Source organism: Canis lupus, chromosome 28 (genome assembly GCF_003254725.2).
Source record: "Canis lupus dingo isolate Sandy chromosome 28, ASM325472v2, whole genome shotgun sequence".
Taxonomy (NCBI): domain Eukaryota; kingdom Metazoa; phylum Chordata; class Mammalia; order Carnivora; family Canidae; genus Canis; species Canis lupus.
The window spans coordinates 13,369,330-13,397,142 of NC_064270.1; the positions used below are offsets into that span (position 1 = coordinate 13,369,330).

Here is a 27,813-nt window from a genome sequence, read left to right on the forward strand (position 1 = left end):
TCTTCCTTCTTCAACCCTGTAAATGGGAAAAGGAGCTACCCTTACCGCCTGCCACACAACTGGAACCTTCAAATACCTTCACAGTCGCAGCAAAATTAACAAATTTACTGTTTTCTTGTGCTTAACTCCCCCCACCTCCCATCTTTCTAATCTCAGAAGGGGTAGGGGGTAAGAACAGATAGCAGACAAAAAAAAAAATGAAAAAAGGATGAGGTCCTCAGGGCAGTGGCTATTCCTGGGGAAATGAGGCACAGATACCACAGCACTAAATTTTATTAGGGATTTCATTAAGGTTAAATCTCTAGAAATGAAGGAGTCAGTTAAGGGGCACAAAGCTGATGAAGCCACTTCAGATCTCATAATGAACCACTGGCTCAGGCTCTTTGGTGGGATCGCCGCCTCGTTCCAGGTACAGATTATTATAAGGATACTGCTTTGGCCCCTAAGGAAAAAACACAGGTCAGCAAGACAGCATACATCCCAGCCAATACCTGGCTATACCCCACTCTGAGTTAACAATCACACATTGTAAATGGGTACAAGGTAGCCTCTGGTCAGACCCAGCTGGGCTAGAACAGCAGGAACAGCACTCTTCTTCCCTCATCAGCCCAAGGCAGAGAGAAAGCCTAGATTGTGAGAGAAGTGGTGCCTACACTTCTGTGTGTATGAGTGAGAGAGAGAGAAGGAGGGAGGGAGAGTGCTTTCTAAATGAGACGATGCATCCATCCATCCCACTCTCTCCTGGGGTTGAGACAGACTCAATCTCCTTTAAGTCACTCAGCCTCTAATGGTTCCACCACTAAAGTGGCCTAGCAAATGAGGCGTGCAGGAGCAGCAGTGGGGGAAAGCACAGAGGAGACACGGCTGGGACGTGCTTTAGGGGCTGCTGGCTTTACCAACAAACAGCTGTCAGAGAACACAGCTCAAGGGGAGGAGAAAAGGGTGATGTGCTTACAGAACTGAAAAATGGAAGAGCCACACTGTGTTTCTTGCTCTCCTGAAGTGAAGTTAGTGCTCACACCAGCCCTACGTGCACTCTCCAGCCTGGAGCCCCTGGGGCTTGGTAGGAAGGCTCGTGTCAGTGCACACAGACATACCAGCTACCATCAGGACATTGATTATCTCTGCAGAGGTAGCACTGAGCAGCCAACTGCAAACATGACAGTCTGCCTGCTTTTAGTTCCTTCCCGTACAATCTACCCTGTAGATTAATCATCCTAAAATCCTAGCCTTCGTTATGTCACTTGGCTGTTCAAAACCTCAACATAGCTCCCTGCTGCCTAGAGGCAGACCAAGTCATCACTGGATCCCCAACTTCTAGCACAATCTGTACTTGGTACATAGAAGAGTTTTCATAAATATTTGTTGAATTAATAGCTTACTATACCACTAAGTCCAAATCCCTAGTTACATAATCAAAGCTTCCCAACCTAAATTATCAACTCACCTCACAATGTTTTTTAACAGGCAATTTCCACACCTAATTTCCCAGAACATGAAAATTACCTGTTAAATACTGATTCTAGAACCCTACCATGAGCTACTGAACCAGGAAATCTGAATTTTTAGCAGCTCTCTTTAGGTAACCAGTACGGCTGGTTATCTAGGAATATTTTATGTGCCTATTCCACTCCAGCTAACTTACTCTCCTTTTCCTTCCTTCTATGTTCTCTTGTCCCAAATGTTCTCCCCAACTTCTCCACACCATCAGAAGTCTATACATATTTTTAGTATCTAGCATGATCCTTCTTTTTTAACAGCACCTCATACCCCTTAACACAAATGTTCACTACATACATATGGACATTAAAACTGCCACATTCCTATATTTCAATGTTGCTCATTGTGTCATTTATCTACATTTTATTCTTATCCAAATCAAACTTCCTTATAGTCAAAGAGTATACTTTCCATGTCCTTTACACTCTCCAAAATAAAACTGTCTGTGCTTATAGTAAACAATTGCTTCCGGTACCCTACAGGAAGTGCCCTTCACATCTCCAGCAAAGAATACAGTTTGAGGTCTAGATTCCTTGACTAAACCTTGAAAGATCACTTGCTAAAATATAATTGGTAAGTGTAGTCCCCAAATGGCAACTCTAGAAGATTAGTTGACTTAACACATTCTCATTTCTTACCTAGTCCTAAATTGTTTCTTCTCACTCAGAATGACCCAAGAAATAGGCATGGAGCAGTGCTCTGATACTTGTGCCAGGTCAATGGGTAAGGCTTTCCACAGGCCTTAATAGGAAGCCAAGCCTGGCAATGGCTGGATCCCTACTGCACAGAGATTTCATTCTCTCAGGAAACAGAGCTAAGTAAATGTGCCTACTGGAGCATTTCTCAGATACTCACCACAGGCTGGTAGGTGCGGTAATTCTCCCCAACCCAAAACATGAACAGCATGAAGGCCACGAAGCCGAAGAGGTGCTTACACATGAGACTCCAGGAAACGGGTGTGGGTGATGTGTCCACACGGTTCCTGATATACATGTCAAGGTCCCAGTGCATCTATGGCAGAAAAGCAGTTACATGTCACATACTGCTCTTCCTACAAAAGGCAGGCAGTGTGCAAAAGAGCCTAACACAAGTTTCAAGAAAGGTATTTTACTGCCCTGGGGCAATATTCTGAGAGTCAAGTGGGAGCTACTCTAGCACATAGGACTAGGTGCTAGCTTAGAGCTAGGTTCTGCTGACCAAAGACAGCTCAATCAAAGTACAGAGCTCTGATTATTTCCAGAAGTCCCACCCTATGTATCATACATGGACCCTCAGATCTCAGACCACTGGATCTTGTTTCTTTGGGGAGAAAACCTTAATGTTGCTTAGGCAGCAAAGTGCCATTTAAGCTAAATAAAGAATCCTCACGGGATATTAGAGAGAAGGAAGAAAGGTCAAATGGGATATGGATCTCTCACCGGTTCACCCCAGTTCAACCTCAGGTCTGAGTGGTCCCAGTTATACCATGGATCCCTCTCCTGCTGTGAGCGGTCAGGGAGCTTCGGATAGTCGCCATACCTGAGAGACAGAAAAACTTCTGGAAGGGGCTCTGAGCAGCCTCACTCAGACAATTCAAAGTCCCCTCATGTTAGAGATGAGAAACCAAGTAATAGAGATAACTGACTCACCTAAAGACAGAGAAACCCACTTTCAAATCAATTTATAGTCACTAAGCACAGAGCTAATCACAGAAGTCCAAAGTGTAAATAAAAGACTGTGTCAAACTCTGAAGAATTATAACATACATGTTTTTCTTACCTTCTTTCAACAATAAAAAAAGTCAAAAGAAAAAAAAACAATAAAAAAAGTCATGCAATGTTATAATGTTAGAGCTGGAAGGGAATTTAGCAATCAATCACTCTGATTCCCTCATTAGATAGAAAATGAAACTGAAGTTTAGTCTGAACCCAGGGTCACCCAGCTAATTGGAATACAAACAACAAGGGTCCAGATTAGAAAAGCATTCTCTTCATAGTAACTGCTTCCCAACCACCAAGTTAGCATACATCTCCATGTCTCAGACACCTTATGGGACTTCCTGCTAAGCTGGGTCTTCCCCAACAAATCCAATTTCAACTTTTACACACTGCTCCTAAGGTTACTCTTGTCCACAACAAAAATCAGAGACATAGAAAATGATGACAACTAGTCGTGTGTCACAGAAAATGATTGGAAAACAACAAGAGGAATAGGAGCTGCTAAAACCACTATTGGAAGAGTGATGTATGAAAGAAAATAAACCTGACAGTAATCACTTCAGATAACTAACCAAAGGGATGTTACGTAAAGGACGGATGGATAACATCAATTGGAATAGAGAAGTTGGCTGTTTAACCTGATTGACAGTTACAACTTCCATAGCCATAAGAACAAAGATTTTTTTTTTTTAAGAAAGATATACAGATGAATATAGAGTACTACATCTACAAATAAGGCTCTCAAGACAGGAGTCCGGTTCCAGTCTGATCACGTGCCTGAATGACAGCACCTGAGCCCAGCAGATGCTCAATCTAAATGAAACCTTGTGCTCTGGCTGAAGCCAAGGAAAGTTCCTGCTATTCAGGGGTCCTCAAGGGAACTATTAAAATCTCGGCTTCCTCATTTGAGGAAACAGCCCGAGCCAAGGAGAAAATTGAAGTCCTCTAGGCTGCAGCTGCTCACCCATCACTTCCCACCTCCCTCCCCCGAGAAAGTCACCCATACCATTGACTCTGAGGGGTCACGAGAAGGTTCAGGGAAAATGGTCTGAGTCAAGCCACCCAACCCAGCTGGCCATCTCCCGTCACTACCCGGCTTCGAGCAGACTCTGCATCTCACCCCATGCCATCATCCGGGTACGGTTCGTAGTCCTCTACCCGCATATTATATTTCTTGGCGGCGGCGGCCCGTTCTTCCGGGGTCTTGGGATAGGGCCCCGGGAGCATGTCCTTGGTAATATGCGAAGCTGGAGATCAGAAGAGGGCGAGTCAGAAAAGACCCCGTCCCTCCTGCCGCCCCGAAGGCTTCAAGCTGCGGTGGCTGCGGCGACCCCGGCTTCAGGGAACCAGTGAGAATCCTGACACCTTTTTCTGGGTATACTGACTCCTCCTCCGCCCCTCGCCGGACACGGCCCCTGCGGTATCCGCGATGTCCTCCTCCCCCAACCTTCCACACTCCAAACCTCAGGCATCCCCACACTCGGGCCTCGCCCGTTCTCGCGGACCTGTCCGTGCACCCAACGGCACCACGGTCCGGGTAGCCCTTTGCAGCCTTCGGACTCCCAGGACCCAAGCCCTGGCCGCCGCCATCTTCACCTTCCTCCCCGGGTCACCCTGCACATGCGCAGAGGCCTCGTCACGGCGGCCGAGCCGGGCCAAACGCGACAAGGGAAGCCAGTAGCGAAGGAAAGTCGTTAGGCTCCCACAAGGGCGGGGCTTAAACCGTGTTGGGAAGCTGCAGGGAAGGTGAGAAAAGAAGATGGATAGAGGCGGAGAGGGAAAGCGGGGAGGACAGAAAATCAATCAGGTCACTACTTTGACATCTCATATTGTGTCCCTTTCTCCATCAGCTGACTTAGACACTTCCAGGGATAATGGGGACACCGAACCCAAGCATATCAGATGCAGTACAAGTCAACTGAGCCTGTCTTAATCCCTTCTCTTGACTGCTTGCCTTTTTCCTCTCCTTCACTGGCACTTCCTCCTTTAGTCCCCAAACGTGATCATTCTTCAAATTCAGCCCGTGGTCTTCCTTGCTCTTGTTCTGTTCTGCAAGTTGGTTGATCTCGTAGAGGAATGATGCAACACACAAATCGGCCTGGAATTCGCTCCTCAATTTTACTCCGTGTTTATATTTGAATGTCCCACTCACCTCAACCCAACAAATGTAAAACCAATCCTAGCATCTAAAGCAGCTCTTCTCAGACTAGCTAAAGCCTCAGATTGGCTAGGACTTACATTTATAGCTATCAAGCCAGACCACAGTTAACAAAGTAGCTTAATAGAAAAATGGGGGATATTATCGTGTTTGCATACGATTATGTTTTCACTTTTACACAAACAGGATTTGCATAATTTACACAATATAAATGTACATACATCTCCAACAACTTTTAGGGTGATTACTGTGTTGCTGCAGAATCCATTATTACAGACATTCTCAAATATATACTAAAACAATAACAATTATATATACCACTTGCCATATAAACAATAACAATTATATATACCACTTGCCATATAAATATACCAATTGCCATACTTCACAGCAACTTGCCCTCTTGTAAATAAGCATCACTAGTTGATGTTGAAAATAATTGTACAATATCTGCATTCAATCAATAGCAAGCCCTGACCTAATTTGGGTCAAATAAGAGTGGCTATAATTTATTTACTATTTTTTTTAAAGATTTTATTTATTTATTCATGAGAGACACAGAGAGAGGAGAGGCAGAGACACAGGCAGAGGGAGAAGCAGACTCCTCATAGGGAGCCCGATGTGGGACTCGATCCCGGGGCCTCCAGGATCATGCCCTGAGCCAAAGGCAAACGCTCAACTGCTGAGCCACCCAGGCATCCCTAATTTATTTACTATTATCAAGATATAATTCACATACCATAAAATTCATCTCTTTAAAGTATACAATAAAATTGATTTTTAATATATTTACAAAGTTATGCAATTATCACCACTAATTCTAAACTGTTTTCATTACCCCCCCCCCCCAAAGAACTCCTGTCCCTGTTAGTGTATCTCCCCTACCCCTGGCCCCTGGCAACCACTAATCTACTGTCTGGATGGATTTGCCTATTCTGGACATTTCATATAAATAGAATCAAGCAACATATAACCTTTTGTGTCTGACTTACTTCACTTAGCATAATATTTTCAAGGTTGGTCCAGGAGGGATCCCTGGGTGGCGCAGTGGTTTGGCGCCTGCCTTTGGCCCGGGGCGCGATCCTGGAGACCCCGGATCGAGTCCCACATTGGGCTCCCTGCATGAAGCCTGCTCCTCCCTCTGCCTGTGTCTCTGCCTCTGTGTGACTATCATGAATAAATAAAATCTTTTTAAAAAAAAAAAAAAAGGTTGGTCCAGGGTTGTAATATATATCAATTCTTCATTCCTTTTTATGGCCAAATAATATTGTCATATTGATTGCAACTTTTTGTTTAAACACTCATTGTTGATAGATATTTGGGTTATTTCCACGTTGAGGCTATTATAAATAATGCTGCTGTGAATATTCTTGTACAGCTTTTTGTGTGGATGTATGTTTTCAATTCTCTGCAGTATGTACTTAGCAGTAGAATTGCTAAGAAAGAAAGATCATAGGATAACTCTATGTTTAACTTTCTGCAGAACTACAAAACTTTCAAAGAAACTGCACCATTTTACATTCCCACTAGCAGCATAAGAGGGTTCCAATTTTTCTACCTTCTTGCCAACACTTGCTACTGTCTTTTTAAAATTATTATTATAGTCATCCCAATGGCTGTGAAAGGTATCTCATTGTGATTTTGATTTGCACTACCCTGATGACTAAAGATGTTGAGCATCTTTTCATGTGCTTATTGGTTACAGTATATCTTCTTTGGAAAAATGTCTACTCAAGTCTTTCTTCCATTTCTTAATTGGGTTTACTTTTTATTGCTGAGTTGTAAGAGTTATTTATGTATTCTAGATACAAGTCACTTATCAGCTATATACTTTGTAAATATTTTCTCCTGTTCTATGGATTGTCTTTTTTACTTTCTTGATGGTGTCCTTTGGAACCCCATTTTTATCCTTTCAGGTGTTGGAATTTGTCAAAAGCTTTCTGTCATCTATTGAGATGATGTGATTATTTTTTTCTTCCACTAATATGGTTAATTTTCAGATGTTGAACTAACTTTGCATTTGTGGAATAAATTCTACCTGGTCATGGTATTTAATCCTTCTTTTTTTAAAAAAAATAATTTTTTATTGGTGTTCAATTTACCAACATACAGAATAACACCCAGTGCTCATCCCGTCAAGTGCCCCCCTCAGGGCCCGTCACCCATTAATCCCCATCCCCCGCCCTCCTCCCCTTCCACCACCCCTAGTTCGTTTCCCAGAATTAGGAGTCTTTATGTTCTGTCTCCCTTTCTGATATTTCCCACACATTTCTTCTCCCTTAATACGGTGCTGGATTTGGTTTCCTAGTATTTTGTTGGAGATTTTTGCAACTATATTCATAAGGGCTATTGGTCTGTAGTCCCTTTTTTGTGTGATACCTTTGTCTCATTTTGGTATCAGGATAGCTTTTCCCATAGTTGGGGAGTGTTCTCTCTTCTATTTTTTCCAAAAGTTTGTAAAGGATTGGTGTTAGTGCCTTTTAAAATGTCTGGTAATGGGGCACCTGGGTGGCTCAGTGGTGAGGCATCTGCCTTTGGCTCAGGTCAGGATCTCGGGGTCCAGGATCAAGTCTGACATCAGGCTCGCTGGAGGGAGCCTGCTTCTCCCTCTGCCTGTGTCTCTGCCTCTCTCTGTGTGTCTCTCATGAATAAATAAATAAACTCTTTTTAAAAATAAAATAAAATGTTTGGTAAGATTTATCAGTGAATACATTTGGTCCTGGGCTTTTCTTTGTGGAATATTTTTTTATTCCTAATTTAATCTCTTCACTTGTAAGTCTATTCAGATTTCCTATTTCTTCTTAAATCAGTTATGATGGTATGTGCCTTTCTAGGAATTTGCCCATTTCATCCAGGTTATCTAATTTTTTGGCATACCATTGTACATTGTATTCCCTTGTACTCCTTTTTATTTTTGTAAAGCCAGTAGTAATGACTCTTTCTTTCTTGATTTTAGTAATTTAAATCTTCTTGCTCTAATTATTCTTAATTCCCAAGGGTATATATTAATATGCTCTTGTAAAAATCCAAACATGCAGATAAAACTGAAGCCTTGGTTGGCACCCACAACCCTAAACCCTCCACAGAAGTAATCCCATTATCAGTTTGGTGTAGCATAGTCACTGTACCATAATTATGTAGTTAAGTTAGTGTATTAGTTTTTTATTGCTGCATAACAAATTACCATAAATTTAGCATCTCCAAACAACACAAATTAATTGTCTCACATTTTCCATGAGTCAGGAGTCCAGTCAGAGTTTAGGTGGGTCTCATCTCAGGGTCTCACCAAGCTAAAAGTAAGGTATTTCTGGGGGCTGTTGTCCTCATCTGAAGCTCTGTGTCTTTTTCCAAGCTCAGTGGTTGTTGGCAAAATTCAGTACCTGCAGTTGTAGGACTGAGGCCCCTGCTTTCTTGCTGGATGCCAACCAGGAGCCTTTTTTATCTTCTAGAGCCTACCTACCATTCTCTGCCACATAGCAACTTCTCCTTCAAAGTCAATAGGAGAACTTCTTTGGCTTCAAGTCTTTCTGACTTCTGTCACTGACCTCTAGACCCAGATTTAAAGAGCTAGAGTTATTAGATCAGGCCTACCCAGGATCAATCTCCCTTTTGATAAACTCAAAATGAACAGATTAGGAACCTTAATTACATTTTTGCCATATAGCATAACCTCATCGCAGGAGGATAACCTATCATATTCATAAGACCTGTTCTTATTCAAGGAGGGAGACCTATACAGCATGTATACCAAGGGATGGAAATCTTTGGATCCATCTTAGAATTTGGCCTCCCACAGTCATTCATAAAAATCGCCTAAATACTCCATTGAAGTAATTGATAAGGCCTTTTTTTTTTTTTTTTAAAGATTTATTTATTTATTCATGATAGACATAGAGAGAGAGAAAGAGGCAGAGACACAGGAGGAGGGAGAAGCAGGCTCCATGCACCGGGAGCCTGACGTGGGATTCGATCCCGGGTCTCCAGGATCGCGCCCTGGGCCAAAGGCAGGCGCCAAACCGCTGCGCCACCCAGGGATCCCGATAAGGCCTTTTATAGCCAATATAAATTGTTTGAAAATGTCAGAACGCTCATGGTTGGCCATCAATAATAAGCTTGGTCCCATGGCCTAAACATCTTTAAATGGTAAAGAGAAAAAAAGAGAGACAAATAAAATGATGCTAAAAACAGATAACCATCTTTGATTTTAAAAGAATTCAACTTGCCATCTATCTTTTGTCTAGGCCTTTAGAGCAACCTTTGCCCAAATCTATCAATCTGACTAATTGCTTTTCCTTCTGACTTCCTTAAGTAGGTCAAGTGTTTGCTTCGCTCCCCATCCATGACGGTAAAGTTCAATGCCCCACTAAACTGGATTTCTTCTTGTCTTCTTGTATAGGCCTGGGCACACTGACGCAGCAGTAATATTTGGGGGATTCGTTAACCAGGTGATCAGTGAGTGAGTGGGTCTAACTTCTGTGCCCCAAGTCTTCACCGGCGGAGCTCAGAGTGTAAAGCTGTCGGTCACCTCCAGGGGGAGCTCCCCCACGCCGGGTTCCGCGTTCTTTGTGTCTCTGGACTGCTCTCGCGCGCAGTCCATCTCTATGGTTTCCGTTGTGTTTTACCCGGAACAGGCGGGGCTTCCGGTTCCGGTGGGGCTGTCTGTAGCGACGGACATGGCGGCGACAGCAACGGAGGCTGCGGCCTCCGGCTCTGAAGAACCCCGGGAAGAGGCTGAAGCCCCCAGCCTCGCCTGGGATGAGTCCCAACTGCGTAGTTATAGCTTCCCGACCCGGCCCATCCCGCGTCTGAGTCAGAGCGACCCCCGGGCGGAGGAGCTTATCGAGAATGAGGTAGGGGGCGGGGCCCCGTCCGAAGGGGGAGGGGGAAGGGACCTGGTTGAGAGAAGTCAAAAGCGAATGGTCACACAAGTCGGGCATTGGCCGGGCTGTGGACTACGGCTCAAGGGAAGATAGAGAAGGAGGCGAGGAGAAATGGGACTTACGGAGTTCGTGCTTTTTCACTGGAGAAAGTGTTCCGAATTGGGGAAGTTGTTGGAGTCATGGGACAAGAATCCGCCAGCTCCTTGGGATGATTTCATTTGTTTGTTTTCACTTAGGAGCCTGTGGTGCTGACAGACACAAATCTTGTGTATCCTGCTCTGAAATGGGACCTTGAATACCTGCAGGAGAACATTGGCAACGGAGACTTCTCTGTGTACAGTGCCAGCACCCACAAGTTCTTGTACTATGATGAGAAGAAGATGGCTAACTTCCAGAACTTTAAACCCAGGTCCAACAGGGAGGAAATGAAATTTCATGAGTTTGTTGAGAAACTGCAGGATATACAGCAGCAAGGAGGGGAAGAGAGGTAGGTTCCCAGATCGTGGTTTTCCATTGAATCAAGGGTATCCATTTTCCTTTCTTGTAATTATTTGAGCATATGGAGGAGTTGGATGAGTTCTGTAACTTCAGAGATGAGACAATTATTAGACTTGAACTGTGACTCTGTAGTTTTTTGTCATCTTCGTTAAGTGACAGTCACAGTCACATAGAAGGGTTAGGTAGGCGAACAAAATGAGTGAAATTGTTTCGGTGAAAACTACAATGAATCTGAAAGCATATGCCCTGTCAAAATGAGAAGTCATTACTTGACTCTTGTTTCCACTTGGGAGTGAAAGGTTGCCAGATACACTCGTATTTTTTGAGAAACCAGGAATTAGGATGTTTACTTTAATTTTTTTTTTTTACTTTTAAATGTGGGCAGCTAATTCAGATTTTTAAAAATACTGTGAGGTGCCATACAAAAACGAAAAAATAACTATCATTGGATTTAGCCCTGAGATTGTCAGTTTGCACCCATATCATGGCACATTCAGAACTGACTGTTCTCTGTGCTTTTATCCTTATATGTGAGGATAGCCTCTTTGATAGGTCCCAGACAGCCTTCAGTTCCACACTATAACATTGCTTCTGGGGAATTGTTTTCACTGAGTATCTCCATCTCACACGTGGTGCCCAACCCTGGGCTTGTGTTTAGTCTCCTGCCTCAGTTTTTTTCCTGACTCTCTGCAAATCCATTCGCTCAGCAGCATGTGGCTGAGCGAATGGATTTGAAATACCGTGTGTGTGTGTGTGTCTTCCTGACATTTAGCAGCTATCATAGTGCTAGAACTTTGACCAAAAAAGAATTTCCAGGGTCTCAACTGATTGATCAATTCCTTATGTTTTAAAAATACATAAGTTTTCTGCTTAAGTTTCCTCAAATTTTACATAGCATGGTGCTGGTGGAATGTAACGCATCGAATGAACATTTGCAATGGAAGGAGCATGAGAAAAGACACATGATTCCTCATTCCTCAGTCACTTTAAGTTTCCTGCCTCCCAAAGGAAGAGTAGTTTGCCTCACTAAGTATATGCTATGAGTGTAGTCTGTACTTGATGAGTGATTCAAGAAAAATTTTTTTCTTATGCACAAGTTTTGCCCTACCAGCTGACTTTACCACCAGTCAGTTCCACTGTGGAATTGGGCAGGTTGTTATGATTCAAGGAATTCTGTGATTCCTCTTTGAGCACTTTTGACCATTTACTGTAGAGATGTAATAGGAGTTGTTTGGATTCATGTTTGGTGAGTGGTCTGCCTCTTTCAAAGTTACTTGGCAAAAGTTTTGTATGAATATTTTATTTCTGGGGAGAGTACAAAGGTTGAGTTCGAGTCTTGAAGGTTCCTTGTTTCCCAAAAGGTAGCTACTGTTTAGAACTTATCAAGATTTCTAGTAATATTGCCTTAAATATCCTGATTCTAGGCACTCAGATACCTTTGAGCCCTTTGAAGTAACATTCTCAGGACGAGAACAGGGCTCCTTACAGGGCTCCTTTTGTGTCTTGTCTTCATGTTTGCCCTTTTATTAATGTTCCTTGTGGGACTTGAGCAAATGTGTCTGGGTTTTCATATCTGTTAAGTAATTTCTGGTCTTCCTCGGTGTATTAGGAACCCTGGGTCTGCTGAAAGCCTGATGAAGCCTTCAGCTGTAGGAGGCTGCTACAGAGAGGTGGCTGAATTAGTTAAGATAAACTAGGCTTCAAGCCAGAGGCAGTGACTTGAAACAACAAAGGTTTATTTAGGTTTATAACAACAGTTATGCTGCATGTCCATCGTAGGTCATGTATAAGCTCTGCTCTTAAGCCATCTTTTTCATTTTGGGACCCAGATTGCCCCAGCAGTTACAGTCTGAAACCTTGCAGCTGATTAGCAGAAGGAAAGAAATGTGGTGGTAGTCAAATTACAGTTTGGAAGCAACACAAATAATTTTTGTGGACGTCTCATTGGTCAAAGCGAGTTAAATAAGCAAGCGTGGCTGCAAGGGGATACACGAGAATTAACTCCACAGGGAGGGAACTAGCTCTTCGTGAACAGTAATATGATCTGTCATAATAGATAGAGCCCCATTGAGAGCCAAAGAGGATGTCTGAAGCCCTGAGAGTCTCTGGAGAAAGGCTGATTGATCATTCTAGACTCTGAATAGGTGTTGAGGAATCTGTGAAATTGTATGAAAGTCTTATGTGTATGTAAACTTTTATGGAAATGTTCCTTGGGGATCCCTGGGTGGTGCAGCAGTTTAGCGCCTGCCTTTGGCCCAGGGCGCGATCCTGGAGACCTGGGATTGAATCCCACGTCGGGCTCCCGGTGCACAGATCCTGCTTCTCCCTCTGCCTATGTCTCTGCCTCTCTCTTTCTGTGAGACTATCATAAATAAATAAAAATTTAAAAAAAAATTAAAAAAAAGAAATGTTCCTTGGATTCTTAGATTTATGCTGTGATCCAGAAAAGTTTAAGAATCATTTCTTCAGGGGTGCCTGTCTGGCTCAGTTGGTAGAGCATGCAACTCTTTATCTTAGAGTTGTGAGTTCAAACCTCACTAAGGGTGTAGAGCTTACTTAAAAAAAATAAAAGGAATCACTTCTTTTTAAAGTAGCAAGTTAGGTGTTGAATAGAATTCAAAGAAGGATAAGCAAGGATTGACAAGGATTCAGTTCTGTGAGAATCTGTCTTGGTTAAGATTTGCATGGCTGCAGCTGTTCTCTGTGGAAGGTACTGATGTGGATATGGATTTCCAGGTGTGTGGAGGCCATGCCAAAGGACCGTATGTGCACTAATGGCATTTTATTCTCAGGGAACATAGGTTGTATCTGCAGCAAACACTCAATGACACTGTGGGCCGGAAGATTGTCATGGACTTCTTGGGTTTTAACTGGAACTGGATTAATAAGCAACAGGGAAAGCGTGGCTGGGGACAGCTGACATCCAACCTGCTGCTCATCGGCATGGAAGGTAAGAAGTCTTTCAGAAAGCAGCATAGTTTGGAGTTACACAAACCTGATTTCCAGGCCTGTCTTCACCACTCATTTGCTTTATGACTTTGAACAAGTCATTTGACTTTCTTAAACCTCAGCTTCTTCTTCTGTGAAAGGAATATGATAGTATCTTATAAATAGCTATGAAGGTTAAGTGAGATAACACATAAAGCGATTTATGCACTCTAAAAAGGAAAATTAGTTCTCTCTTCCCTTCCTCAGTTGCTGCATGAGCATGTATACTTAGGTATTAGGAATCTTCCTGCAATATTATTCTTTATTGAATTTTCTGTATTCAGAACATTTTTATTTCAGTAGAAGAGGAAAGATTATTTTTTCAATATAAATTGGACCTTATCTCTTGAAGGTTAACGTATTTATGGAGTTAAGTCCAAAAGGTATAAATAGGCGTGTAATGATAAATCTCTCTTCCACTCCTCTATTTTCCAGCCTTCCGATATCCCTCCCTGGAGGCACCATACGTTATTAGTTGTTCGTGTATCCTGTTGGAGGATTTTATGCATACACGAGCAAATATGCGAATATATTCTTTTTTTCCCTTCCGTTTGAATGAGCGGAGAAGCCTTTGAACTCCAATCATAGGAAGGAGAGCTGCTTACTAGCTCTTTCTTACTTTTATTTCTGGTACTAGCTCAAGGCCAGACCTGTAAATGGTACTTAGTAAATGGTGAATAAATTGGATTAAACAAAGAAGCAGAGTAATTATTTGTTGTCATTCACTACTGGGTTCTGAAGCCTTGTTTCCTCCTTTATTGTCCTTTCTTCAGATTAGGATCCTTTGCTGTCATTGTTAAGATTTCTACCAATGAAGCTTATGGATTGTACCCCTAACCTGCCTCTTAGAAACCAACTCTTGATTAACCCGCCAGGAGCTAGTCTTCTGACTGACTTAGCTATGTTTTTCTGTTACCTTCCTCCCCTTTGGTAGAGTGCACAGAAGCAGATCCCTCAGGTAGGGTTGAGAGAGCAAATCTCCTTTGAGGGTACACTTGGACTCTTAACAGTAAAGAAGGCCACGCTGTCTTGGCCTACCCAGGAAGACCTGGGGAATGTTTTTTAAACTCCATGCCCTGCAGAGGGCCCCTTGGCTCTCAGGGATTGTGCAAAGGATAGACAACAGATGAGATCCCAGTTAAAAAGAGTAAATGGAGCATACATACACTAGGGTAGAACTAATTCAAGTTAGCACCTTAAATAATTTGCCTTATTCAAATTATAGAACACTTCAGGAATCTGATATGCTTTCCCCATGCCTCCATGAAAATTAACAGCCCCATTGTTGTTCTAAGAAGTGTTGCATTCCACAGGTGTATTAAAGTGGGAGCAAAGGTTGAGAATCTCTGAGCTCCAAAACAGCTACCCAAAGCAAGTATATATCCATACAACTTAAAATGACTGGTTAACTGTCAAAGAAGATTATGCATGTGTTGTTGATACCAGTCATTTCAGTTGTTTGTAACTTGCTTTGCTACCCTTGAATTCTTGCTGTAGTCAAGAAGAGTACAAGTATGCACAGTATATTACTTTGCCAGACTTATGAATATCATGTTGATGTGCTGCTGCTTCCAGTAAGGACAGAAGCATCATTTATGAAAGTTTGCTTTGCTCTAATCGATGGTGAACTCTTAGCCAGCAATGGTTTCTGAACAACCTATTACTCACTGAAAGGGTAATAGCTAATTTTCTAAGAGTTGTAATTGTTATCAGATCTTCCTGATTCTGCTTGAAATTTTGATTGGGAACCCTTAGCTGAGAGGGCAGGCTGGGTTCCCCTCCAGCCTATGCAGTAGAGCCATTGCTCTGAATAAGAAAATGTCTTTCCTCCTACAGGAAATGTAACACCTGCTCACTATGATGAGCAGCAGAACTTCTTTGCTCAGATAAAAGGCCACAAGCGATGCATTTTATTCCCTCCGGATCAGTTTGAGTGCCTGTACCCATATCCTGTTCATCACCCATGTGACAGACAGAGCCAGGTGAGGAGGTCTGAGGAGGGTATAGAACTCCTTTGGGATCTGGGGTTGGCATGTCTTTCTCCTTTCTGGTGGATAAACTCAGGATAATTTCACAGTGTAGCTCATATAATCCAGGCCCTTGTGGTGGTCCCTAGGTGTTTATAATGATAAACAGCCCCATTGAGCTAATTCTGGAGGGCAGACCCCATCACTGCTGCTGGTGCACTCTGGTTATCCTGTTTGAATGTGTATGTTTCCGTTGGATTTAATAATTGTTTTCTGTGTCATGGATGCTGCTACTTTTTGATAAGGAGAATGCTAGAATTGTCATATGTTACTTACTGTCTTTCTTGGATTTGAAAGAAGTATCTGGTTGATCTTATGGCCAACCAGAGAGGTCCTCTCCTTTCTTGAGGAGAAAACTGCCTAGCCACTTCATGCAGGAGTTTTTGCTGGCAGGACTATATGTGTGAGAGAAAGTTTCAGAGGATCTGGTTGAAGGATACATCCTCATTCCTCATATCTGCAGGCCATGAGTAGGTTTTCTAACCTGCGAGCTGTGATGATTGGCTTCTGACCTCAGGAACACTGAGGCCCAGGTTTCTTTATCACTTAATCTTCAAGCATGGCCTATCTTACACCGTTTTCTGAGAGAGAGCGTGTACGTTTAATGTGTATATGGTATTTTCTGCTGAATATAATTTCTAAACACATCTTTTTTCTGAAAGCCATCTTTTTATTGCCACCAAACTAGCACATCACAGTTATCAATAAAGATTTGGTGATTGACTGATTTTTTTTTTTTTCTTTCTCTTGAACCTCTCAGGTGGACTTTGACAATCCTGACTACGAGAGGTTTCCCAATTTCCAGAACGTGGTTGGTTATGAAACAGTGGTTGGCCCTGGTGATGTTCTTTACATCCCAATGTACTGGTGAGGAGGGGATTAGGACTGGGGGCTTCTTGAGAGCTTTCTTTCCCATTCCCAGAAAAGCTGTATCTGTGTCCCTTCTGAGTTGTGGCAGGATTAGTTTTCTGTGATCTACAGGAAGGTTGGCATATCCAGATTTGAGCATACTGAACATGGGGAAAATAACAACCTAATCTCTCAGACAAGATGACAGTTCCTCAGGTCCAAAGAGATCCCAGAGGCTTGAGGCTGGAGAAACTATTCTTGGCTCTTTTGTATTTGGAAACTGAACACCACTGCCTCTGATTCCGGGGTCTGTTTGGCAGGATGAATATAAAGATAATGTCCTTATAATTTGTTTCAGCTGGACTTTTCCTAGTTTTCCATCTCTCCTTCTAAAGAATATTGGTGGCAAACAGGAGCATGTTTATTTTCTTACAGGTGGCATCACATAGAGTCATTACTAAATGGGGGGATTACCATCACTGTGAACTTCTGGTATAAGGTGAATATGGGTTTTTTCCTCTAGATGGGATTGGGGTGAGGTAGGTGTAATAAATGATTTGGGGGCAGGGTGGGGAGGTTGGCTGTCTCTAAAAGTGATTCCTAGGTCTTTGGGGAGATGAAGGAGGGTTGGGTTCAAACTGGGTTTCTTAGAAGGGGTGAAGGCACTGGAATCATGGGTTATACTGAAGCCTGCTGCTGCTAAAGGCATTTCCTGAGCTGCTGCTTCCTTTGCAGGGGGCCCCCACCCCTAAGAGAATTGAATATCCTCTCAAAGCCCATCAGAAAGTGGCCATAATGAGAAACATTGAGAAGATGCTTGGAGAGGCCTTGGGGAACCCACAAGAGGTATGTGGCTGCCCCAAGGTGGCACTCCTGTGGCCCAGTGGGCAAGAGTGACCAGGGAAAATCAGGATTGGTGTCACATTCTCCATAGCTCTGTTTCAGTATCTGGTGTCCTTTCTCTCCATAGAGGTTATGGGCGTGTTCAGAAAAATCTTTGTTTTCTGGTGAGAGCTGGGCTTGACTGGTGGATCAATTATAATCTGTTCCATGCTAGTGGTAATGTTCCCCATGGGGCTTGTGTGCCAGCTGGGGACCCCTGAGGGGATTCTTCTGGAATGGGAAGTGAGCAGTAAAGCATCTCCTCACGCTCTCCCAGCTGTGCCAAGGCTGCTCTAGGTAATGTTGAGACCTGCTTCCCACACAGGTGTGCCAGTGGCCCATTGGGTACCCAGGGGAGGTATTTGTAATGCTCTTGCCTTCTTTCTGTGGATAGCCTCAGCATCCAGAGGACCTGTGGGATTGGGAGGTGGCACCAGCCCCAGTTGCAGGTGACCGTTTCGGGATACAGACGCATTTAACCTTCTTAAAACTCATTTAAGAAGCATGCAGGCACTCTTGGGTTTTGGGGGATTATTGGCTCCTCTGACCTCTGTCTGTCAGTTTGGTGCTGTTTACAGGGTATTGTGAGAGGGAAGGTAATACAATATGGGCCCAGAGGAGAGGGCCATGTCCTGGAATATTCTCCAGGAAGAGAGTAGGCTAGGGGGTTTACAAGATTGAATGAAAGCCTTGTCCCTCCCCTTGGCTGGACATACAATGCTTCAAGACACACCATGTCTGGCTCCAGGGCCAAGGGACAGGCAGTTCTGACTGGCTCCTCATGTCTCTTCACAGGTGGGGCCCTTGTTGAACACAATGATCAAGGGTCGATACAACTAGCCTGCCAGGAGTCGAGGCCTCCTGCCAGGTGACTGCTAGCCCGTCCACACCGCTTCATTGATGAGGACAGGAGACTCCAAGCGCTAGTATTGCACGCTGCACTTAATGGACTGGACTCTTGCCATGGCCCTGGAGGCAGGTGTTTGGGGCAAGGCAGGGTGGTTGGCGCTCCACTCCCATTTGGAGGGACTTCTTGCCCTTGCCTCTGTGCCCCAGCATCTTCCCTCTCTGCCCCCCCTAAGGTCCTGCATTCAGTGTGTGGAGTCCCAGCTTCTGGTTGTCATCACGTCTGTGTGTGTCCATCTGTCACCCTCGGGATGTGTGTGCGTGTGTGTGCATGCACACGCGTGTATGTATCTGTTCCTTGCTTTCTCCTTCTGGGTCAGGATGCCACTGCTGGCTCTCAGTCCTGTCTCCTGCAACCTCAGTGCCTCAGCCTGAGAGTTAGATGGTCTTGGACGCCCACTATGTTTGGGCTGCAGGGCCAGTCTTCCTCCTTCCAGTTTTCACAGTTTTCACAGTCAGGCTCTAGGCTGGGTGGGAATGGTTACTGGGACTCCTAATGGTGAGAGTGAGAAGGAGGCTTGCCTCTAAGAGCCTAGATGACCTTCCTGTGAGAGAATTAGAGAGTTCCAACTTGAACCTTTAAGCTCAAGCCATACATAGAAAAGAACCTTGGGACATGAAACCCAAGGATCATGCACAAGTTCCAAACTAGAGACACATACAGCTTCTCTCTTTCGGCACCAGCTCTTGCTCTCTGTGCTGAGTACCAAGGGAGTCCTCCTAGTAGTGGCTTCTCTAGGTTCTAGGGGTATAAGCCTGTGTGTGTGTGTGTGTGTGTGTGTGTGTGTGTGTGTGTGTATGTCTGTATGTCTGTATGTGTGTGTGTGTGTGTGTGTCTGTGTGTCCCCATCCACACTGGCCTGCCTCTCTGCTTACCAAGTTTCTCCACTGCTTAACCTTACCCAGTGGGACATACAGTGTAAGCCCCAGGGAAGTACTGCCTGACCTAGCCTAAAGCTTTTAAACTCAGTTTTAGCCATTGGATGTTGGTCAGGTCTCACTGCAACCTGCTTGAGGCTGACTGGCTAGAGCCTCCAGGTCCTGTGACCCTCCCTGCCCAGGCCACATCCTCTCTTCCTTGGAGCTTCCTGGCTGAGTAGATGAAATGGGGTCCAGCTTAGGTAGCTAACTTACCACCTGTCATCCACCTCAGGTCAAGGACAAAAATGTAGCCTTGCCTCTTAAAGCCAGCACCTCTGCCAGACCCCACTGTAATGTTCCACAAACACCCTTGAAAGTCAGGGCAACTGACGGAGCACAGAAGTGGAATTTCCTTTTCTGTTCATTGTTACTTGTGGGAACCCCTCTCAGGGCTACAGCTTACAGCTGGGCACTGCACAATGCAAAGGGCCATCAGTCACATGATTCAGTAGAACTGGGGCCACTGGAATTGGGCAGTATGGTGGCCTTATGGCCCTTTGTTTTCTCACCTCCACTTCCATCTCTATGCCCCTTCTCTCTGTCTGGAAGGAAAGAAGAGTTGGAAAACTCTGGGGTTTTTCCTTTCTTTTTTTTTTTTTTTTTTTTTTGCCAAAGGTTTACTTTCAGTGTCTGAGCTGTGGCTCTAACCCCCAAAGCTCAGTTTACAGTTACAGCGCACTGATGGACTGAGAGGGTGTGTGTGTATGCATGTGTGCACCTGTGTGTGTATTTTGGATAGGGGTGTTTATTTTTAGTGCCCCATTCTGGGGTTCTCTGATGCAGTGTGGGTGTGCAAACACGGTACCTACCTTCTCAAGTGTAGTTCTTTCAAATATAGCCAATGCTGGAAAATGTGATTGCAGTGATCTCCATCCCTCCATTTCTTGGGAAAGAGGAGCATTAGCAAAGAAAACAAGGCAGAGGATAAACGTGACTACAGTCAAACTTTGAAAGGTAGCAGATTATTTTTGTTCTCCTTAGCAGGTCTGCTGTATTCCTGGCTCAGCCCTCAAAGATGTGGGTGATGTGCAGCAGGGAGGCATGTGCCACTCAACTGATCCTTGTTGAGTGCTGTGCTGACACAGATCTGACCTAAGGTGACATAGGAGGAGGGCCCTTTACAGGATTGGTCCTGACCCTTGGGTAATATAATAGTGACCCTGATTATTAAGACACCTAATAACAGCCTAGTGCTTTTATCTTTGGTTCTCATCCTGCCAGGTAGGTATTTTCCTTTCACAGCTAAAGAAATGGACTCAGAGAGGTTTCAGTGATTAGTGGCAATCAGGATTTGAACCTAATGTTAATTTGACTGCAAACCCCCTGCTACTCCCTATCCACAAAACTGTTGGTTCTCCTACCTTGCCACTTCCCTTGAACTATCGTCCGTCCTCAGATCTCATGCCACTGGGCATTGTCCATGAGGGTCCACAAGGTATAGCTTAGGGTAAAAGCTTTTTTGGACTCTTGGGAGAACTACTGGGAAGCCCTGTTCTAAGTTAAGAGTGCTGGAAGGAGTGTGGGGAAACTGAGTTCTAGATCCCAGTGCATTTTTTTTCCTTGAATAGGACCCATAACTTTTCCCAGCTTGCTTCTGCACCTGTAGGATTGAAGATCCAGTTCTAGATGATAACTAGGAACATTTATTCATGTTCTGTTGCCTCCTTTTCCCCCAAGGAAAAGATCTAGTCTTTTCACTTAGGGCTAAGTTAGGGTTGTTTAAGCTCAAATTCTACTTGCAGCTGCAGAAACATATCTGCTCTGTTGCTTACTACCATGCTAGCCAGCAGAGTGGAGCCAAGGGAAGGTGGTGGGGCTCTGGACCTGAATGGAGGTCTGCCATGTTACAGGCTCCCATTTTCACATCAGCAGGTACACAGGAAACTGCTCTTTTGTGAAGTCAAATATTTGTTGGGGGGTTGGAATTCAGGGGAGGGAGGAGGGGCTGTTCTGGGCATCAGTTGAGCAGATGCCCAGGATGCCTGGGGGAGACCAGCTTCCCCTACAAATCAGAGCTCTAAATTACAAGGTTTTTACCAACGCGAACAGTTGGGGGAAGTCGTATGCTCTCATTTGCGTAATGGTTTCTGTCACTGGTGATTAGACACAGGATGAAGGAAAAGAAATTTGACAATTAGGAATGAGCGATCATTAATCTGAATCTGTTAGGAGACAGAGAGGGGAAGGATCCTTATCAATGGGCTAGCCTAGTATGGGGACACCCTCCCTCTGCCCCCACCAAAGACTCTTGGGCCACATACCCTTCCATTGTTCCCACAAGCGGGCTGGGCTGATGTTTCTTAACAAACCCTAGGTAGGCACAATCCTCAGTCTGAGCTGGATACAGTATATAGGCATAAGCCATCAGAGAGGTGGGTGTCAAATGCAAGTGTTAGGGCAAAGAATACTAATGGAATGGTTTTGACGTGTTTGCTGTTTGTGGAAAAAATTCTTTCAATCAATACTCCAGATAGCCCACCTGTGACAAATGTTTGTTGCATTCCAGCACTGCAGGGTGTGGAGAAAACCTGGTTTTTATCCCCTAGAAGCTTCTACTTAGTTGGAGAGGAAACCACACAAAACAGCCAGAGGTTATGAGGCCATGAATCTTGTGAGAACAAGATGAAAGATTGTGGAAAAAGGAGGAAGATAGTAGAGAGCAAGCTCTCCTACCAGGTTCCTCCAAGGCCTGGGGCTCCTCAGTGGGGGGACTCTTCACTCCAGGCCTCCTGGCAATGTTGATTTTTTCCCAGTCCATGCAGCCAAAGTAGTTGCTGAAGGGCACTGAGGCACCCCACCCAGGAGTGTGCACAGGGGATGAGATGACATCCTGTGGCCTGAGTCCTAAGGTGTGGAGGATCCCAATTTGTATCTTCCCAGGTCTCCGTGGCACCTTAATATGCATTCTTTCTGTCTTCACACTTCAAGCACTATGTTAATTTGCACTAGTTGCTGTTTGTTCCTCAGTTTTGTGACTTGCATGTGGTGGGTTCCTTAGATCAGAGGCTTCCTCAGAGATTGGGGACAGGGACGGTTCTACGGTTCTCTGTCTCCTCTTAAGAGTGTGAACTTCCCACAGACAGGACTGCATCTCTCTGAGGCTTCTACTCTTCCAGGTTGGGTATGGAGTTTTTAGTAGGGCAGTGGGGAATAGCCCTCAGTGACTAGTTTTACCCAAACAGGATGGATGCGGGGATGCACCTGGAAGTGGCTCATGAGGTTCCAGAGGCCCTGGTTTTTCAGCCCTTTTCTTGTTCTTCTCTGGAAATTTCAGTGCTCATCCTTCAGTCCTTCTGAATGCTCTAGTGTCTTCTCAAGCTTCCTGCATGAAGAGATATTCTAGCTTCCGTTTCCAGGGCTCCCTCAGTTTCTCCCACTCAGGCTCCCTCTGTCCAGTCTCGCCCTCAGCCAAGGACCTTTTTCCTAAACGGTTGTCCTTTCTTCAAAAGCCCTATGGCTGCAAATATTTGGATAGACTTTCTCTAGGATCTCTCTCCTCTAGGCTTGACCCTGAGCATCTTTGAGTTATCTTCCTTTTTTGACCTCATTTGTTCTGCGTCTGCTCTGCCCTCTTAGCATCCTTTTGCTAATTCTATGCAGTCTGATTAGCTTTTCTAACTCTGGTGGCCCTTTTGCTAGTCTTCAACTATCTCTGTTTAATCATCATAGGTCTTGGGTCCTCAGTGTGGCCAAAACTGAGCACTTTCTGGTACGTTTCTAGGGGACGAGGCCTTAGACACTGGCAACATTGAGGCCCAGGGACCTGCAGTCTATGGGGCCTCCAGAGCTGGGTGAGGGGAGGGTACCTAGAGTCTTAGATAGTGGAGAGCCAGTGAGGAGGGATTGGGTAGGAGAATCCCCAGGTATGGATCCAGGCCTGGCAAGCGAGGGTGGAAAAAGCAGTTCTGTGTTCCCATCTAAATGCATCTGTGTGCCTTACAGTCAGGGATGGTGGGCATTTTGTGAATGTCTCCTAGTTTATTTCAGGTGTCTTTGGCAATGCTCTGAGTCACCAAGTTTGGCTGGCCTCTGGATTTCAGCAATTGCTGGAAGAGAAACAGCATACTGAGTAGTTGATACCAGGAGCAGAGGTCTTATGAGAAAAGCTGTGGAAGCTGGGGTAGCAAGGCAGGGACCTGGTGATCAGCTTACCCAGGCTATCTTGACACCTCCAAGTATTTACAAAAGCTGACTAAAGTGAAATAGTGAGGCCTCACCTTCTTCCTTACCTGAAGTCTGGGTTTCAGGTAGTATTTGGGGAAGGAGTATATGTCCTTTAACTTCCAGTAAGAAACAGTCTCAGATAATGTTTTAAAGCATGGATTTTAGAGCCAGGTGTCTGGTTCAGATTTCTAGCTTTACTACTTAACTAGCAGGTTTAACATTGATAATTGACTTATCTTTTCTGAGCCTCAGTTTCCTCAACTCTAATGATATGTATTGAACTGAGGGGGGATGTTGAGAATATCTACCTCAGGGTTGTTGGATTAACTGAAACAATGTAAAGCTTTAGCACAGTACCTGACAAGCACTTAATAAATGGCTGTGGTGGTGGTGGTGGTTGTTAGATTTATTATGTAACTTATTCAAAAACTTGATCTTAGTGGTTTGTGAGCAGATTTCCAGTGATTTCTCTTCTCTCAAGAAAACTGTAGCAAAGAACAAGGAAAATGTCCTGTAGACACCGTTACTGAGTTGAAGGCACACAAAAGGGCCTTAGTACCTAAACCTTAGAGGGAGGGAAACAGGGAAGTGTCTGATGCCTTCTGCCTGGTCGACCAGAGTTTATCATTCTCCACACCCACCCAGGATTAGGGTAAGAAACCATCAGGTATGAGCTTTCCTTATACCATTTGAGGGGTGAGGGCAGCTGAATGGGTTCCCATCACTCCTGGAGCTACGCTGACTTCACATTGTGAGATACCACAGCAGTCATGTTGGGCTCCATTGGTTCAGTTTCATTCCATTATCCGCAAAGTATTTAAATTATATGTAGGTTAAGATGGTTCTGGGGTAGAGGGGTATTCAGAAGAGAATTCAGAAAAATAACAGACTGGAATGGAATCTTAATAGCTAGCATTTTCAAAGTGTCCTGGAGCATTTCTGCTTTGGACCCTGTACTAGTTTGTACCCATGTGCTCTCAGTTCAGTGGGGACACCAAGCAGGCAAGTTAGCATCACAGATGTGCAGAGGAGAAATTGGGTGTTCACAGTAGGCTTCCTCCAGGAAGTAACATAGTCTAAGCTGGTATCTGGAAGAGAACCAGGGGTTGGGAAGTAATAAAGAGCATACATTTCTCCTCTGGCTGCTTTGCCAGTTCCCAAACACTGCTCCTCTGTGTTTAAGGGTTTTGTTAATAACTCCTAGGAAGGAACCAGATGATGGGCCCCAAAAGAAAACCCTTTGGTTAGTCACAGAAATCTTTGGAAATCATTTTGGTTACTGGTCTAGGTTTGCCCTGGAGTACACATGGATTGGACTTGCTCCTTTGTAGCCCTTTCACTGTCCTCTTTGTGAGAAGTCTATCTGCATTCTGGCCTCTGGAGCCACTCTGCCACTCTACTTGGAAGAAATGCTGGTACGGTTACTCAGATGTCAGCCTGAGATACATTCTGGCTGCCTGGAATTCTCAGCCTCTTCCACACTGAGATCTCCTGATCACAAGTCTGCCCTAATGCCCAGCCACCCCACTATGAGCCAGGCTTCTCTGCAGTGCCCCTATATAGCCATGCACAACATCTTACATCTGACCGTGGTCCCCAGCCTCATGGGTGGAGAAGACCCCCTCTCTAGCTTGTGCCAAGTCATTTCTGTACTGTAGACCATCCTGTAGTCACCTTGTATTCACCTCTTTGCTTCTAGATTTCTTTGGCTCCAGGCCTTGGAAGCCTTTCTCCTTGGCCCCAGAAAATGTTGCTGTGCTTTATTCAGTTTGCTTAAAACCTACCTGGTCATTGAGGTCAGTTCTGCCCTTGAGGGAAGCCCTGCTCCTTAACCCAAAATCTCACCTATGTCTGGACTAGGTTTTTATTACCTCTTCAGTATATAGTGTATAGTGCAACATAGGATAGTGGTTGAGAACGAGGGCTTTGCATATCTGGCTTTGAATCCTAGATCTGCGTTCTGTATAACCTCGGGCAAATGACAAATTGCTTGTAACTCCTTCATATTGTCCGAGGATAACATTATCTACCTTATCAGGGATGTGTGAAATACAGTTTGTAAAGAAAGTCTTAGCAGAGTAAATTCCATAGCAAGGCTCAGCCCTTCTGGTTCTCAAAGCCTTCACCTCTATTCCTCATCTAGCTCTCCAATTAAAGTCCTGCTTCTAATCTCAGGGCAAGTCTAGTTATTGACTTGTAGGCAGAACAGAGCAGAGGTATGAGTATAAACTTTCCTGCACATGTTAACAGTCCCTACTCCTCAGTGACCGGATTCACAAGGACCCTATCATACCACTGTCATGGGGAATGATCTTCCAAAATCTCTTTTCTGGAATATTAAAAATATCCGAAGCACAATGTCAGTGACAATAGAAAGCATCAGAACTGCTGCCGGCAGGGATAAGAGTCACTGAAGGTGTGTACAAGGTGGCAGCAAAGCAGACAGGGACACAGGAGACAAGGAGATTGGTGCAGAGGCCACCATACTATCTAGAGGCAGCAGAACCATGGGCTTAAAAGGTTTCCTCTAAGTTTTTAAGTAGTGAGCTTTTGACTTATGTTATTTGAGCCTGACTTATGACTTATGTTATTTGATCGTACCCACTTCACTGTCAGTGTGATCCTTGCTTTCACAAGGGTTTATGTGATGTCCTGATAAGAATAGAGGCATTAGATGTGCTTCCTGGGTTTGAAGTCCCTATTTGCTGCTTCCTGACTCTATCTTTAGGTGAGTTTAAAGGCTCTCAGTCTTGGCCATTTCATCTCTGAGGGGTGGGAAATAGCACAGGACTTGCATTGTTGTCTTAAGTATATGTGGGAATGTTTTAAAAATACTCAGTTCAGCATGAATTCTTAGGAAATGGTTTATTATTAAGACTCAGATGTCTGTGAACAGTGTTTAGTTAGTGCTTGGAGCGAAGGAAACTGCTGGCATCAGGGCTTTTGGGATCCTACTGTCTCAGGACACAGTGCTCAAAGCAGAATCTCAGAGGAGATGGCTTGTTGGGAGAGCAAAATGGAAAAGACCATAAGTCTTTGTAAGAGCCTGAATGCCTGAAAGGCAGCACTAGAGATAAAGATGGTTATGCCAAGGTGGGGTCTTGAGAAACAGAGGCGAAGACCTAGGCACTGTTGACCACCTAATCCCCAGAAGAACAAAGGAAATGGGACAGAAGAGTGTCTGTGGAGGACACTGGCTGAGTGGAAAGAACAGAAGGATCAGGGACAGTGAACTTATGTGTGAATCTTAGGTGTACTTTTCACAGGCTGGGTGACTTTGAGCATGTTTGTCTCGGCTTCATTCTCATCTTTAAAATTGGCTAGTAACTGCTGCTACCTTGCTTACAGGATAGATGAGACAACATATGTGAAAATGCTGTCTAAACAGAGCACTGTATGTTTGTTGTTGGGGTGAGGGTTTAGGAGAGCTTTTCCAGAGTGAATGGGCTACAGAATTGCAAGTGGTCACAGAGTAGTGCCCCCCTCATTTCCAGTGGAAATGGTAAGGTAGCATTTCCCACCAGGACACTATTCTTTCATTTGACTAGGAAGGATTTGATTGAAGAAAGAAAAGCAGTGTAGTGAGAAGGGCAAGTTTTGGAGTTGCATAGACTGGGTTTGAATCTTGGTTTCACCATTCCCAATATTGAGATGGTCAGATCACTTGCCATATCTGAGCTTTGGTTTCTTAACAGGCCCTTTCATGTGGTTATTGAGAATAAACGAGACACCTCCCGTGAAACAGCTCACTGCACAGTGCCTATTAAGTGCCCAGTAAATGTTTGTTTCCTTTCTTTTATTTCTTTACCCCTTAGGAAGTATCTAGTTTACCCAGCATAAAAGGTTCTTCGTTATCCATGCCTTAGTACGAACAAGTAATATCAGATTTCTCTTCCTTTCTAGAGTGAGATCTGTTGCCTTAAAGAAGTATGACTCGGGGAGAATTGAGAAGGGGGCAGAACTCCACAGTATTGGGGATGGAGTAGGGGTACTCTGGTTATCTGGTCAGCATGGGGGTGAGTAAACAAAAGGTAATGTTGAGAGGTGAAAATTTTTCAAGAAAAAAGCTGGGTGCTGAATGCTAGGGGGAAAGCCAGTTGCGCAGGGGCTTTGGAGTGGAGTGGAGAATGGAGTGGAGGCAAGAAGATCAGAGTTCGGGCAGCCCTGGTGGCACAGCGGGCCTGCAGCCAGGGGTGTGATCCTGGAGACCCGGGATCGAGTCCCACGTCGGGCTCCCAGCATGGAGCCTGCTTCTCCCTCTGCCTGTGTCTCTGCCTCTGTGTGTGTGTGTGTGTGTCTCAATAAATAAATAAAAATATTGAAAAAAAAAAAAAAGATCAGAG

General features: G+C 44.4%; 2 protein-coding genes across 3 annotated transcripts; one reads left to right on the plus strand and one right to left on the minus strand.

Moving 5' to 3' along the window:
* Positions 1-255: 255 nt before the first annotated feature.
* NDUFB8 (NADH:ubiquinone oxidoreductase subunit B8) lies at positions 256-4,839 on the minus strand. Of its 2 annotated transcripts, none has more exons than XM_049103653.1 (5): positions 4,703-4,839; positions 4,318-4,444; positions 2,919-3,018; positions 2,359-2,511; positions 256-442 (listed from the first exon to the last, which is right to left on the minus strand). In XM_049103653.1, exons 1-5 carry the CDS (start codon positions 4,785-4,787, stop codon positions 350-352), a joined length of 558 nt encoding a protein of 185 aa, XP_048959610.1. In that variant the 5' UTR covers positions 4,788-4,839; the 3' UTR covers positions 256-349. The 2 variants fall into 2 exon arrangements, with proteins under 2 accessions (XP_048959610.1, XP_025322700.1); XM_025466915.3 differs by having other exon boundaries at positions 2,356-2,511.
* Positions 4,827-27,805, plus strand: HIF1AN (hypoxia inducible factor 1 subunit alpha inhibitor). Its single transcript, XM_025466914.3, has 9 exons — positions 4,827-4,943; positions 9,987-10,205; positions 10,472-10,722; positions 13,535-13,683; positions 15,558-15,703; positions 16,509-16,615; positions 17,033-17,096; positions 17,333-17,443; positions 18,275-27,805. Exons 2-9 carry the CDS (start codon positions 10,029-10,031, stop codon positions 18,317-18,319), a joined length of 1,050 nt encoding a protein of 349 aa, XP_025322699.1. The 5' UTR covers positions 4,827-4,943; positions 9,987-10,028; the 3' UTR covers positions 18,320-27,805.
* The last annotated feature ends 8 nt before the right edge of the window (positions 27,806-27,813 follow it).

What these genes read in the sequence shown, in the direction of transcription:
- NDUFB8 (XM_025466915.3), bottom strand. Translation starts at nt 4,787, where the DNA reads ATGGCGGCGGCCAGGGCTTGGGTCCTGGGAGTCCGAAGGCTGCAAAGG. An exon ending in TACCCGGATGATGGCATGGG is followed by an intron (nt 3,019 to 4,317) that starts GTGAGATGCAGA and finishes TCTGTCTCTCAG; the next exon opens with GTATGGCGACTATCCGAAGC. An exon ending in GGTTGAACTGGGGTGAACCG is followed by an intron (nt 2,512 to 2,918) that starts GTGAGAGATCCA and finishes TTTCTGCCATAG; the next exon opens with ATGCACTGGGACCTTGACAT.
- HIF1AN (XM_025466914.3), top strand. Translation starts at nt 10,029, where the DNA reads ATGGCGGCGACAGCAACGGAGGCTGCGGCCTCCGGCTCTGAAGAACCC. An exon ending in CTTTACATCCCAATGTACTG is followed by an intron (nt 16,616 to 17,032) that starts GTGAGGAGGGGA and finishes ATTTTCTTACAG; the next exon opens with GTGGCATCACATAGAGTCAT. An exon ending in CCTTGGGGAACCCACAAGAG is followed by an intron (nt 17,444 to 18,274) that starts GTATGTGGCTGC and finishes GTCTCTTCACAG; the next exon opens with GTGGGGCCCTTGTTGAACAC.